This window comes from Apteryx rowi, unplaced genomic scaffold (assembly GCF_003343035.1).
Source record: "Apteryx rowi isolate R43461 unplaced genomic scaffold, aptRow1 scaffold_263, whole genome shotgun sequence".
Classification (NCBI taxonomy): domain Eukaryota; kingdom Metazoa; phylum Chordata; class Aves; order Apterygiformes; family Apterygidae; genus Apteryx; species Apteryx rowi.
The window spans coordinates 761039-773223 of record NW_020449008.1 but is presented as its reverse complement, the minus strand read 5'-3'; the positions used below and the strand labels follow the sequence as shown (position 1 = coordinate 773223).

The following is a 12185-nucleotide window of genomic DNA, read 5'->3' as shown; positions in this document are numbered from 1 at the left end:
TTCAGTCAGATACAACTTTGTGTGAACAGAGCAAATAAGGAATGAAGTGTGGGTGATAGGCTGAATGTGAGCTGGTTTGTGTAAAGCCAGTTCACGTATCCATTCACCTGTGGCACAGTTTACCAGCAAACTACATAATCTATCCCAAAGTCGATGTAGTTTCATTTCCATGGTTTTAGTCTTCCATCCAGTAAGTGCTCCAGTTGTATATTCACTGGGAACTGGAGCAGAAGTACTAGATTCAAAATATGCAGGCTACTGGAAAAGCTACAGAGCTGTCAGTTGGTCAGGATGATCTAGAGACGTAGAATTTCATGTTAGAATCAGACTTGCTGTAGTAAATTTGTTTGCTCCTTTTTATACATGCTTTATTTTTTTTGTCTTAGAGACGAGATGGAAAGATCACAAGAGATGAGCTTCATCGCATTTTACGTTACTTCTTACTTCAAATAAAAAAAAAAGATTTCCAGAAGCTAATCCAGATAATTGATCCAGAACAGACTGGATACCTTGACTATCATAAATTTTTAGACTTGGTTGAAGAAAAAGAATCTCTAGTAAGTGTTTCTTTTTAATTCTTTAAGGTTAGCCTATTTTATAATGGTTGCAACAAAGGGCCAGAATATGTTTTAGTAAAATGTTATGCTTTGCATAGGATCTTCATCTAAGTTAGTATTTTCACATGCTTTCCAGCAATGTAAATCTTCATGATTGCCACTTCTAGACTCTTTTCTTCTGAAGCATCAGTTGGAAGGCAATCTCATGGTTATTGGAGATTTTGAAAACTCCCCCAGAATCACTGGCTTGCTTACATGCGTACAGTAGATGAGGGGCAGTAGTAATACTTCATAGCTTTTGAGTGTCAAATTTGTTTTGCTGATATTTTGCAAAAGAGCTGTTTCTTGTTTTACCTGTTATTCTTTATAATAATATGTTCATTCAAAATATATGCTGTATGCTACATAGAAATTGCATATTTTCCTGGGTACAGCTTTGACACTATCTGAGTTTGTAGTCTTCTTTTAATATCTTCCTCTATGACTATTCACCATGTGTACAGATAGGTTATATGCTGGATCCTGCAGTCCAAACTTCTGTTTAGTATGTCATTTTCCTTAGCCAGAGATAATATTGTCAACACTTTTTTGCTTACTGAATTCTACTAAGAAATAACTTAAGCTACCATTTGCATATCTGCTTCCTAGTATTAAGAACCTGGTCATAATTTTTTATATCAAATCTCTTTTATGTTTGCATTAATATGTCAACTGACTAATTCCAGGTTTAGCTTTTGTCTTAGCTAGTCTGGTTAGTGTTTTTGAGGGATATCAAAGGAGTCCAGCAGTGTCAAGAGAGATACTAGATGCACAAAAAGAAGGTCCCATTGAACAGTCCTGAATAGTGTGCATTGCTTTGAAATACTTTGATGTTACTAACTGAAATAGRCTGCATTCTTTTCTGATGGCTCCAACAATAGCTGCATTTGATGCAGCAACTCAAGTCCCTTCTGGCTGTTTCTGAGTAGAATAATGGTTCGGGTGAAATTCTGGGACAAACTTTAGTGGTTGTAAAATTGACATGTTGGGGAAAGCACAAATACTGACAGTGCCTATATATGCAACTGATATGCAAACTAAGTTGGACTTAAATTGAACTGGTTAGGCTCTTTATTAGAGATTGTCACAGAAAACTGACCATTCTTGTCATTTTAAATAAGCATCCTAAATGAAGTAAATGTTAGCATGAGGGAATGCAGGTAAAGGAAATGCTAAACCTCACAGATCATGGTCACCATGGGATGAAATGCCACCAAGGATGAGACAGTAACTGTGCGTGACATGATCCTGGCAGTTGTGATTTCACACTTGGAGAGTGATTCTGCTCTAAGGAGTAGGTTAGTTCTGGACTCCGTGGCTAGTTTGCAGCCATTTCTTGATAGAAAGCAGCTGCAAGGTAGCCTGAGTGTCCAGGAATCGTTTCCATTGGTGTCCTGAGTAGTTATGCCAGCTCCATCAGCATGGCTCATCCTCTAGAAGAGGCAGATTATAGGTTCTGCAAGAAAAAGAGGACTTTTTTTTTAAAGAAATCTCTGCATTTTTATTATTCCTTTGGGGAATGATTCAGTCAGAGGAGACCTAAAAACAGGAATGGGCAGAACCAGAACCTGTAAACTCTCTGGGCCCCCAGCCAGATAAGACAACTGAAATGACACAAACCTCCCCCTCCTTCCTCTCCCCGGAGATTCGGCATAGTGCAGTGCTCAGTCAGATCTGCAATTATGCTGAGATTCTCTGTCAAATTGAGATTCCGTGTTTGTTTCTTCTCAGACGCTCCTGTTTTTAATGTACTCAATTTACAAGTGAAAAGACACTTTTATTCTAACTGCTAATGCTACAGACAGATCCTGAAGCAGGTTCAGTAAGCCAAATTTTGTCATTATTATCCCCTGTGCAAGTCTATTGTCTTCAAATTATGCCCTGAGTAAGATGAGTGCCATTTGCAACTCATTCAGTCCTAGTGAATTTTGTTTTACAGGACTGAGGGGAGAAACACAGTAAAAACACTGCATTGCTACCAATTGGTAGACATGACTCTCAAGTCACTTAAAGGAGCAGATCTATGAAGTGAGGTATACTTTTTCTTACACAGTCACTTTTTGGACAGTTTTCAGAACAAATATTTTCAAAGGTAAACGTTGGGGAGTGAATGTCCTGCCTGATGTTGTGTCTTGCTTTGAAATCAGTAAGCTAAAATTGTTTTAATTGAATATAACTTTGTTTTAAATTAGGTGGGTCATAAATGGCTTAATGGAACAAACCAAATTAAGAAGATTGCTTCTGTTATTGTAGCTTGGAATACCGTATGTAATAACATGGTCCATTTTCAGTGGGTGTTGATCTTCTAACATTGTTTGTCATTTTAGTACATTTTTATCATGCGATAGCACTATCATAGTTTAACCTTAAGGATTCCCCTCCCCCTGCCCCCCCTTACTAATTCATTCAATTGTTAGGTCGCAGAGATCCTTTCAGACAAAATCACAGAAAACTGGAAAGATTTTCATAAGACTTTGCAATCCTATGATCCTAAATGTACTGGCACTATTAGCAGAAGTCATCTAAGAAAAGTTCTACAGATGTATTGTCCCTCTTTGTTAGATCAACAATTTATGAAGTAAGTTGATGATGTATGAATTGTGATAGATTTAGTGTAATTTCTTCTCTTACTGTATCTTTCTTCCTGTCTTTGAACATGATAGCTATAGCTGGAGTAGTTAGGATTTCAGTTTGCCTTAAGCTTACAGAAAAGAAAAAGCCCATGGAAGAGATGCTTCATTCCATATGTGATCAGCTTATGGTAAATCCCTTATTTATTTCCATGAAAATTCCGTATTGGAAACTCTTGTGAGTTTGGCATAATTTCACCATTTCAGAGGTAAGGCAAGCCTTTTCTAAAAAGGAACAATTGATGTGGTGGAGATTCAAGCCATTATCAAATATTATTTAGTATTTCCAAACAAAATGTAATAAAAAATTAATTAAATTAATGTTGTGTCTTTCCTCAGTAGATTATTGCTGTAATGAACAAGGAGATGAATTTTAACATGGTCAACATGAAATCTCATTTTGAATATCAGCAGAAACCCCAAATTGGGGAGCATGGGGAGCATACAGTCAAAATATCTATGTCCAAAGAGGAGGGAACTGTATTCGATGTTTTATTGCAATAACAATTCAGTTAGGTTATAATCGGGTCTAAACTGCTCTCCCACAGGCTCTAGCTTTCTCAGCTTACACTGACTTTCAGAAAGATGTGGAATTCTTTCCTACCTTTGATAACATAATAGGAAAATCAAAGAAATCAGTTCCAGTCTGACCCTTACAACACAGTGTCCTGCCGATCATTGTGAGTGAGGAGCAAACACAACAGCATCAATAGGAAATGGCTTTTGGAAAATAATCTTTGATCCTGAAATATGAATGAGCATAAGCGTGATCAGTAAAACCAATTCCACTGTATGCATTTTCCTTTCTGTAAATGTCTTAGAGAAAACTTTGGGTGCTATACATTGGGTTCATAAAAGTCATGTTCCCAGCGTGGTGTGTTATAACTATATGCTTTTATCATCTGTCAGTTTTATAGCTCTGTGTTGTATACTATATAATCACTGGTCATTGATCACGAACAAGTAATTATCCTTTGAATTACCTGGAACTCAGCAGTTATACAATTTTCTAAATAATGTTTCTACCATTATTTGCGTCAATGAAATATCTCTACTGTAAGAAAAGTGAGGAATTACAGCCACTTTGAATTGTAAAGTGGCCTTTACTTGAAATTCTAAGCATTCACTGTAAGAAAAACGATGTAGAGGAAGGCAATGAAAGGCAATTTTTTAGGGTTTAATTCATTCATCATTGTGGTCAATGGGTATTTTGCCTTTGTTTTAAAAAAATGCAAGATAAGCCCTATGAGATTAGCCTAGCAAAGTCTAGCAACTAAGGTTGTGTTCTAGCAAAGCACTGGAAGAAATGTGTATAATGCTTTTAGGATTCCTATTATGGTGAATATTGAGCACATTCTTGTATGTGCATTGTCAAACTGCAGCATTGCTGAACAGTGCAGCAATCTGTGTTTCGCAGAGCCAGACATGTTTCACCGTAGATGGGATGAGTTTGTAATCTTTTGATAAGAGCAGCATCTTAAATATATGTCTGAAAGATAAGGTTTGAATTCCATTGTCAAAGACATTCAGGGACATCAATTGCTATATAATCTTGTATTGACCATGTTCAGTCCATGAAAAGAGTCTCATTCACACTGTATTATTATTTCTTCTCTAGTAAACATTTCTAAAAAACTCCTGCTCTTAGCAATATCATGTATCAGGGCCATGTTCCAGAGAGCAGGTGACCACATTGAGGAAGAAATTTAATTCTTGTAATAAGATTAAGTGAGGATTTATACTCAGCAATGCAATAGATGGTCTACTTGATTGGAGAAATGTTTTGTATTAAAATAAATGAGTAAAAATTAGCTAATTAAATTAGAATGGCTCATCCACAGCTGAAGAGATATTTTGAAAAATCTACTTGGTGATAATCTATTTTTAAAGTTGTCATTCAGTGATTTAGCCTGACTCCTTAAAAATATGTTTTTACTCACATCTTTTTTATCAATCTATACTTTTTTTTTAAACATGATATTAATTTTTATGTTAAACCTTATTTAAAACTACCCTAGGAAAATATTGTGGATTATGCAGAGAAACAGTGGATGGCACTGTTTGTTCACTGCTCTAAAAAGTGGTAAGAGATGCCACGTTTAAAATGCTGTATTTTAAAATAATAAGTAAAGAAGATGTAATTGACTCTTTTAAATGCACACATACTGGGTTAAGACTATCACATCTGTGCTGGGAATGTCATAACCAGATTGGGGATTTAACATGGGTGCTTTAAGGGATGCAGGGTTTTGGAGCAAAAGGTGATAAAGTGACTGAATTTCATTCTGAATTCCAGTGGTTCAGCTACATCAGTCTTATTTATTTGAAATGATACTTCTGCTTTGGGGGGCTTCTACTATAATTGGACTTTTGCATTGATGTGACTCATCCTGAGGCACTTGACAATACTGCTATTGCTGCAGCAGAATAGCTGGCATGCTTGTCCCGGATGGCTTCCTGTGAGATGACATTCAGACTGGAGAAAAGAGGCAACACTTTTTAAGGGCATTTGGAAGCCTTTTATGAATTATACTCACAAGGCAGATGTTGCTCTATGGTGTTCACAGACATTTTCTGTGTGAAGGCCACACTTGTTTTAACTGAGCAGGACAAACACTAGAAAATGGAGACTCTTTTCTCTCCTTCTCATCCCTCTGACACTTTCTCTCCTGCAGAGGGTATGTTATGGATTAGACTTCTCAAAAGAAATAGAAGTTTTTATTTGTTTGTTTGTTTGTTTGTTTGTTTCAGAAAGAAGGCATTGGGGCACTCGATATGTTAAGTTCCAAGTGTTTTTTTAGGTGTTTTTCAGTGGCAGTCTAAATAGAGCTGGCACTTGGGGTAAGCTGAGTTTAGAGAATGCTCTGCTTCCGCAGTACAAGTACAGGAGCCTTCTACTTTCATCCAGGAATGCCCAAAAGCTTTGTGAATGTGAATGAAATCTTGGAATGCTAAACAGCTCAGTGAAGCAGTGGCACAGTGATGACAAGGGCTCTGATTCATAAGCTCTGTGAATTTATACAGAAATGATTTAAGGGGGTAATTTAACAGGCCCAGAGCGCTACCCACCCAACCTCTCTGCTGGAAGTTACCTTCAGTGTAGCAGAGGGGGCTGTACAGACAGCGTGTCTGCTCCTGGGCTGCTAGGGTCACAGCCAGGAGTATTAATTTAAGCTGCCAGTGATTTAATTTTGCATTTATATGCCAGGCTGCAAGTTATGGTAAACAGGGGCTTTCATTCATGATTTCTGTCAGGTTTAGTTGTGCCTTGGCTGCGTGCTTAGCTACTTCTTCCACCATAGCAGCCAAATTTGACAGGCCAATGTCAGGTGAGACAAGTCTCTTCCAATTGTCCACCATATAATCCAAGTGTTAATGATGCTGAGTATTCACTAAGGTTAACTATAGACAGGAGAGGCTTGTCTCCCTTAGACTCCTTCTAGAGTCAATGGAGCTCCCCCAGATAATCATTCAATGTTTAAGTTAGGTTCCTGATTTCTCCGTAGGCTACAGAAGGATTCTAGGAAGGCTAGTTTCCAAAGCCTAAAGCTAGCCTTCTGAATAATGTCCTTAACTGTATATGGAAAGCAAATGTGTTCCTTTGATCATCTTTGTCTTAAGACATTTGTATTATGCATTGTTCCCAATCTCCCAAATTATTTTAAATTCTTATTTTATCCAGGTTATGCTATAAATATCAGGATAATTCTTCTGGTGGAATCTTTTACAACATGCTTTTGGATAGCTTAGAGGTTGCTGTTCCTCCTGATGACTTAAATGGTATCGGCTCACATATATCAAAAGGAAGGCAACAAAGAAAAGAGAAAAAGCAAACAGATCTTTCAAAAAGGTATGCTATTAGTACAGTTTTCTGTTTAATTTAAAGAAAAAATACGTATGAAAAAGATACTTTCAGAAAGATTGAGAATACGTGCTGTTTGTCTAATGGTAAGTACTGTCCTAGGCTGATCTCTCATTTCACAGAGATATATTCAAAATTGTACAACACTCAAAGCATTGCATCAGGAGAGCAAATATGTATGGATCATTCATCAAAGACTCTTAGATTCAGGCAAATATGGTTGAGCTCACCTTACAGGGTCCACAAGGACTGTATCTCACTGCATCATTCAACAGTTGGAGTTTTGCCCTCTAGATAACGTCTGAAGTGTAAGCTTGTGATCCTCTGTAGAACCAGTGTAGCTCATTACTCAGGAACTGGATTTGAACATTCTCAGAGGATTGAGAGCTCTGCTCCATCTGATGTCTGTCACTTCTGTAGGCCATCGCTACAGCCTCCAGCTGAATCAGCATCATTGATACTGGCACCCGGGTTACAAAGATATATGAACCACTGATTCTTTTCACTTCTTACTTTTTAATATATGGAAATGCCTGCATAAATCAGGAAAAAAAAAAGCCTCTCTTGTAATGGAATGAGCTTTGCTTCCCTCAGAAATATTTTTTTCTATTTTTGTGTGGAAATCTACATGCATACTCAGACTCTGGACACATATATTTTCACATGAGCCCAGATAATACTTTACCCTAGTCCTGGAGGACTGGGTTAGGGTTAGGGTTACGGTTACGGTTACAGTTATGGTTAGGGTTAGTCCATGGAGGCATGCTCAAGGCCTGTTTTCCCTCATTTTGAGGGTGGTATTTCATGAAAAAGAGAATGCTGTGTGCAAAGCTCACACTCCTGTCAACAGCTCTCAAGACAGGGGGATCTGAAGTCAGAAATTCTGTCAGTGACGCACCTTGCCCCAGATTCTTCTCAGACTTTGTTTCCTATTCAACTATCTGGTCTTTGCGTGCTTTCTAAGTCTCCATCTGAATCCTCTTCAAAGCAGCTCTAGAGATTGCTTTGTCAGTGCGTTCACACATCCTCAGAACTGACAGATTATTCCTATGGCTCAAAAAGCCTATTTCTGTTGTCTCCCTTTGTTGTCTCACAGCCTTGCCACAGGACCTCTACACAGTTTTAAAAGAAGACTGAGTGAGTGCTGTAGGGACACCAAACATGGGCAATAAACTTTGGCATCTGAACTCTGACCCTGAATACCAATTTCAGGGCCACACTTAATGCAGCCTTCAGCAACACCCTCGCATAATGAGTTACAACCTACAGGCCCACCATGACTTTCATGTTTCTGTCATTAACATAAAGTAATTGGCAATGGATATTTGGCATTTGAATCGGCAATATGAGGATTCCAGCAGCAGGATTCCTGAGGACCCTGCAGAAGGACAGCTCAGACTCACCAGAGTCCACTTCTTGCCCTTTGCCAAACTCTGCTATAGCAAGGCAAAATAGAGGAGAAGCATACTACCCATCCTCTCAGGCCTCTCAGGCACTGGGACATCCTTCTCTCTCTCTCTCAGTGGGTCTTGAGAAGATTAGGAGCTTTTTAGGATATTTTGAAGAAGGCAGCAATTTGCCTTTACCTTCTTGCCGAAGTGGCTTTTGGCTGAGAGGCCATTAAACTGCTTTACACAGTGCTGTCAGTCACTGCCTGTTGAGAAATGGTCGACTGTTTGGAACTGTTGCCTGACAACCTGTCAGCAGTTCATGTGGCATCAGTTCTCAGGCAGATGGCTTGAGCCACTTTACCATGTCAGGACAGCACAGAAGTGAGTCAATCCCTTTTGCAGAAAGCTGGTAACTATACTGGGAACATACCAAGTTTGATCTTTTTCTTCAGACATGGGCATTTTGAAGAATTCAAAACAGAAACTTTGGATTTTTGGTTCCTGAATTGGTCAGTGTCTTGAATCTATGTTAGACGAGTTCCTCCATCTGTATGTATGAGCACTAGCTTACATCTTCCCTCCCGTTCCTCTTGTTCCGATGTTGTCTGGTGGTGGCATTGATAATTCTGATCACTCCTGGCCAAGGCAATTCTGGTATCAACACCTTCTATACCTCTTAGCCTAGAGTTCAAGGCTTCTGCCCTCCTCCTGAAACTGCTCAAACAAAACTTCAGCACCCAACTAATCTTAATGTTACCTCTTTCCTTGTCACATCGTGGATGCTGGGTGGCTCTCATTTACCAAATTATGAGAAATCATGATTAGTAATGGAAAAGGAATACTACCAGAAGTCTCTAGGAAAGTAAATCTGGCCTCTTTTTTACCAAAGTGGTCAGTTAGGACCAAGAGCCTGCAGTGGGCGGGACCTTGGTTTTCCCACACCTTTCTACCCTTAAGTTCTTTTACAGGTTGGAATGATTAGTGTCCCTAACTGTGAAAGATCCTGTTCCACAGTGGACCTTCCACTTAATCTTTAGGGTTTTTTGCTGACTGGCTCTGTCTCTGAAAGTCTTTCCTAATTTACTTTTGCAGGACACTAGGAGATATCTAAGACCTTCTGGCTAGCTCTCTCTATGTAATGTTTTTTTGGGAATGGAATATTCTCGCAGTTCTGTTCCAAGATTGTCGCCAAAGTAGAATCTGAGTTATACTTCAGTCAGGAAGTCAACCTGTTTTCTGCAAGCTGAGATTGTCCCTCCTGTCATTGAGGTCAAGAGAGATTTCTTTTCCTGTTGATAGGAACAGATCTTTCAGAGATTTCCTGAGGTTAGTTTTTTTGAGAGGTCTAATGCCATTTCTACTGAAAGACTGTCAGAGCAGAGAGCTGGCCAGATAAAGAATGCAGATCAATCACCAACATAGATCCCATTTCTGTCAATGGGACACAGTACACTAAACTCAGGATACATCAGTGGCCTCACTAATAAATATTTCTGTCCTCGACTTCTGCTGAGCCACTATCTGGAGCAATAGCCATACCTTCAGCAAGCATTATGGCATCCAGGGCTGGTGTGTTACAGTTGATCAGCAGTTGTTACATCTAAGTGAATAACTTTGAGACCCAGCTCCAGCGAGATGATGATGTGCAGGGAGTGGGGTTTGGCATCTCACACAGGGTAAATGTACTTGCAAATTATTACTTGAAGGTAGAAAAAGATGATACTTCTCACTGAATACTTCAAGGTGGCAGCTGGGCAAGAGATGGCAGGTGGTTAGCCCAGGGAAACACATATGCTGATTGCTTGGCTAGCTGCTAACGAATGGAACAGATAATGGCATGAGTTTTCGCTGCCTTCCCAGCTAGGAGTCTCTCTCCTTTTCATGACTGTCAGTTTCACAAAACTTGTAAGCCTGCATATCTTAAGACCCCTACCCCCTCTCAATTTTGACTGAAATTGGTAGATGGCTCCAATTCTGGGGGGAAGGTTGACAGACATGTGGATTAAAAGATTGATTGCATTATTCTTGTTTCCTTAGGAAAGCAAGGTAAAAGTGGTGCAGGTTGGAGGGGAGTACAATTTAAAATATAAGCTTGCTTGAATTCAGGGTAGATCTCAAGAATCCCTAGTGGGTCTTGTGTCTCTTAACAGGCTTTGAACTCTTTGTGACTGTGTAATTACTGCCTGAAAGCAGGAATAGATTTCTTAGAAATATGTCAGTAACTCTCCAGTTCTTCTCCTGCCCTCTTTTTTGAGGTAGGTAGTGTATTTGCTTTTCTGCATAATTCTGGAAGTTCTGTATCAAATCTGAGACCATTTTAGCCAGTTCTGTAAGTACCAATTTGAATAAACAGAAGTATTCTATAATTTTTTCTTTCCTTATTTGTTGTTAGTATTCATTGTTCAAGCCACCTGCTTACATTTGACTTCTTTATTGAAGACCAATGTAAAACAAAAGCTTTAAGTATTTCATATCCCTTAATGTCATCTGTTGATAGTTTTCTCTTCCTGTTGAATAGTAAGCCAAATTTTTCCTTGATCTCCCTTATTTTACTGAAGCATTAATAGAATGAGTTTTTATTATTCTTGATATTTTTGATATCAAATCTCGTGTTGTGCCATGGCCTTTCAGATTTTGGCCATATATACTCATGCCGTTCTCTTATACTATGGTTAGATGTTTCAGTGATGCGCTGCCAGCTCTCCTTAAGTCACTTTCCCTTTAGACCCATTTCACATGAGATAGTGATTCCTTGAGTAGGTAGAAATCTACTGTTTGTTTCACTGTCCCCCTTCCTTCCTTTTCCAAGGGTCATAAACTCTGTCATTCCGTCATCCTTCCTGCCTAAACTGTATTTCACCTTTTCAAGCAGTATTTCTGTGTTAGTTAGGATAAAATATAGAAAGACTTACCCTTCACTAGATTTTGTGGTATCAGCAGAATGTCACTGATAAGTTCTGAAAATCTGCTGGACAACCTGTATTCTGCTGTAATCATTACCCAACTGATTACAACCAGCTCCTTTCCCTGGATGATTTTGCCTCTTTTTTGCTCAGAAAAATCTCCAAATCTCCAAAAGCTTCAAAACCAAATCCTGTTTTCCCTGTTGGTGTTGCATAGTAGGCGTCCCACAATTTTAGCACCCATATTCTCGTAGGCTTTTATGAGTTGAACTCTCAGTAACATTTAATTTACCGAATTGTAAGGATCTCTAAGAATCTCTCTAATGATCTTGATGTAAAGGACAATATATCTGTCTTCATCAACTCACCTCTTCTTCAGCAACAAGCCCTCTGCTTATTCCAGTCATGTGAATTATCCCATTAATTATGTCAATTAATTTATAATTTAGATTATTTTAAGACTTCCAGCTCCTGTTGCTTATGCCATATGCTTTTTTATATTCATATACAGACAACCAACATATTTGATGGACTGATCCATTCTGTCTGTTTTTCTCTTTTCTATGACACTGTAATGTATAACCCAGTTTCACATATTTTTAGGCCCTCAGCTAAGGTGCTATAGTTTATACTTTCCCATGGGCTTTTATGGCAGCTCCTTTCTTTAATCCTAATCCAAGGCCTCCTTACTAGGTTATCAAGGTAGTAGATACAGAGAGCTTTTCACTTTTTGGTGAGATAAATTCTAGTTTTACCTGGTAGCCCATGGAAGTATAAGTCCCTGCCAGGGAAGATAGTCTTCC

At 38.7% G+C, this 12185-nt stretch overlaps 1 protein-coding gene across 1 annotated transcript in view; it reads left to right on the top strand.

Moving 5' to 3' along the window:
- The window catches only part of EFCAB6 (EF-hand calcium binding domain 6), a 113481-nt gene that overhangs the window by 44399 nt on the left and 56897 nt on the right, over window positions 1–12185 (top strand). The window contains exons 16-18 of the mRNA XM_026067846.1: window positions 387–557; window positions 3014–3174; window positions 6909–7076. Coding sequence (XP_025923631.1) covers window positions 387–557; window positions 3014–3174; window positions 6909–7076 — 500 coding nt within the window. The remainder of the gene's footprint in view (window positions 1–386; window positions 558–3013; window positions 3175–6908; window positions 7077–12185) is intronic.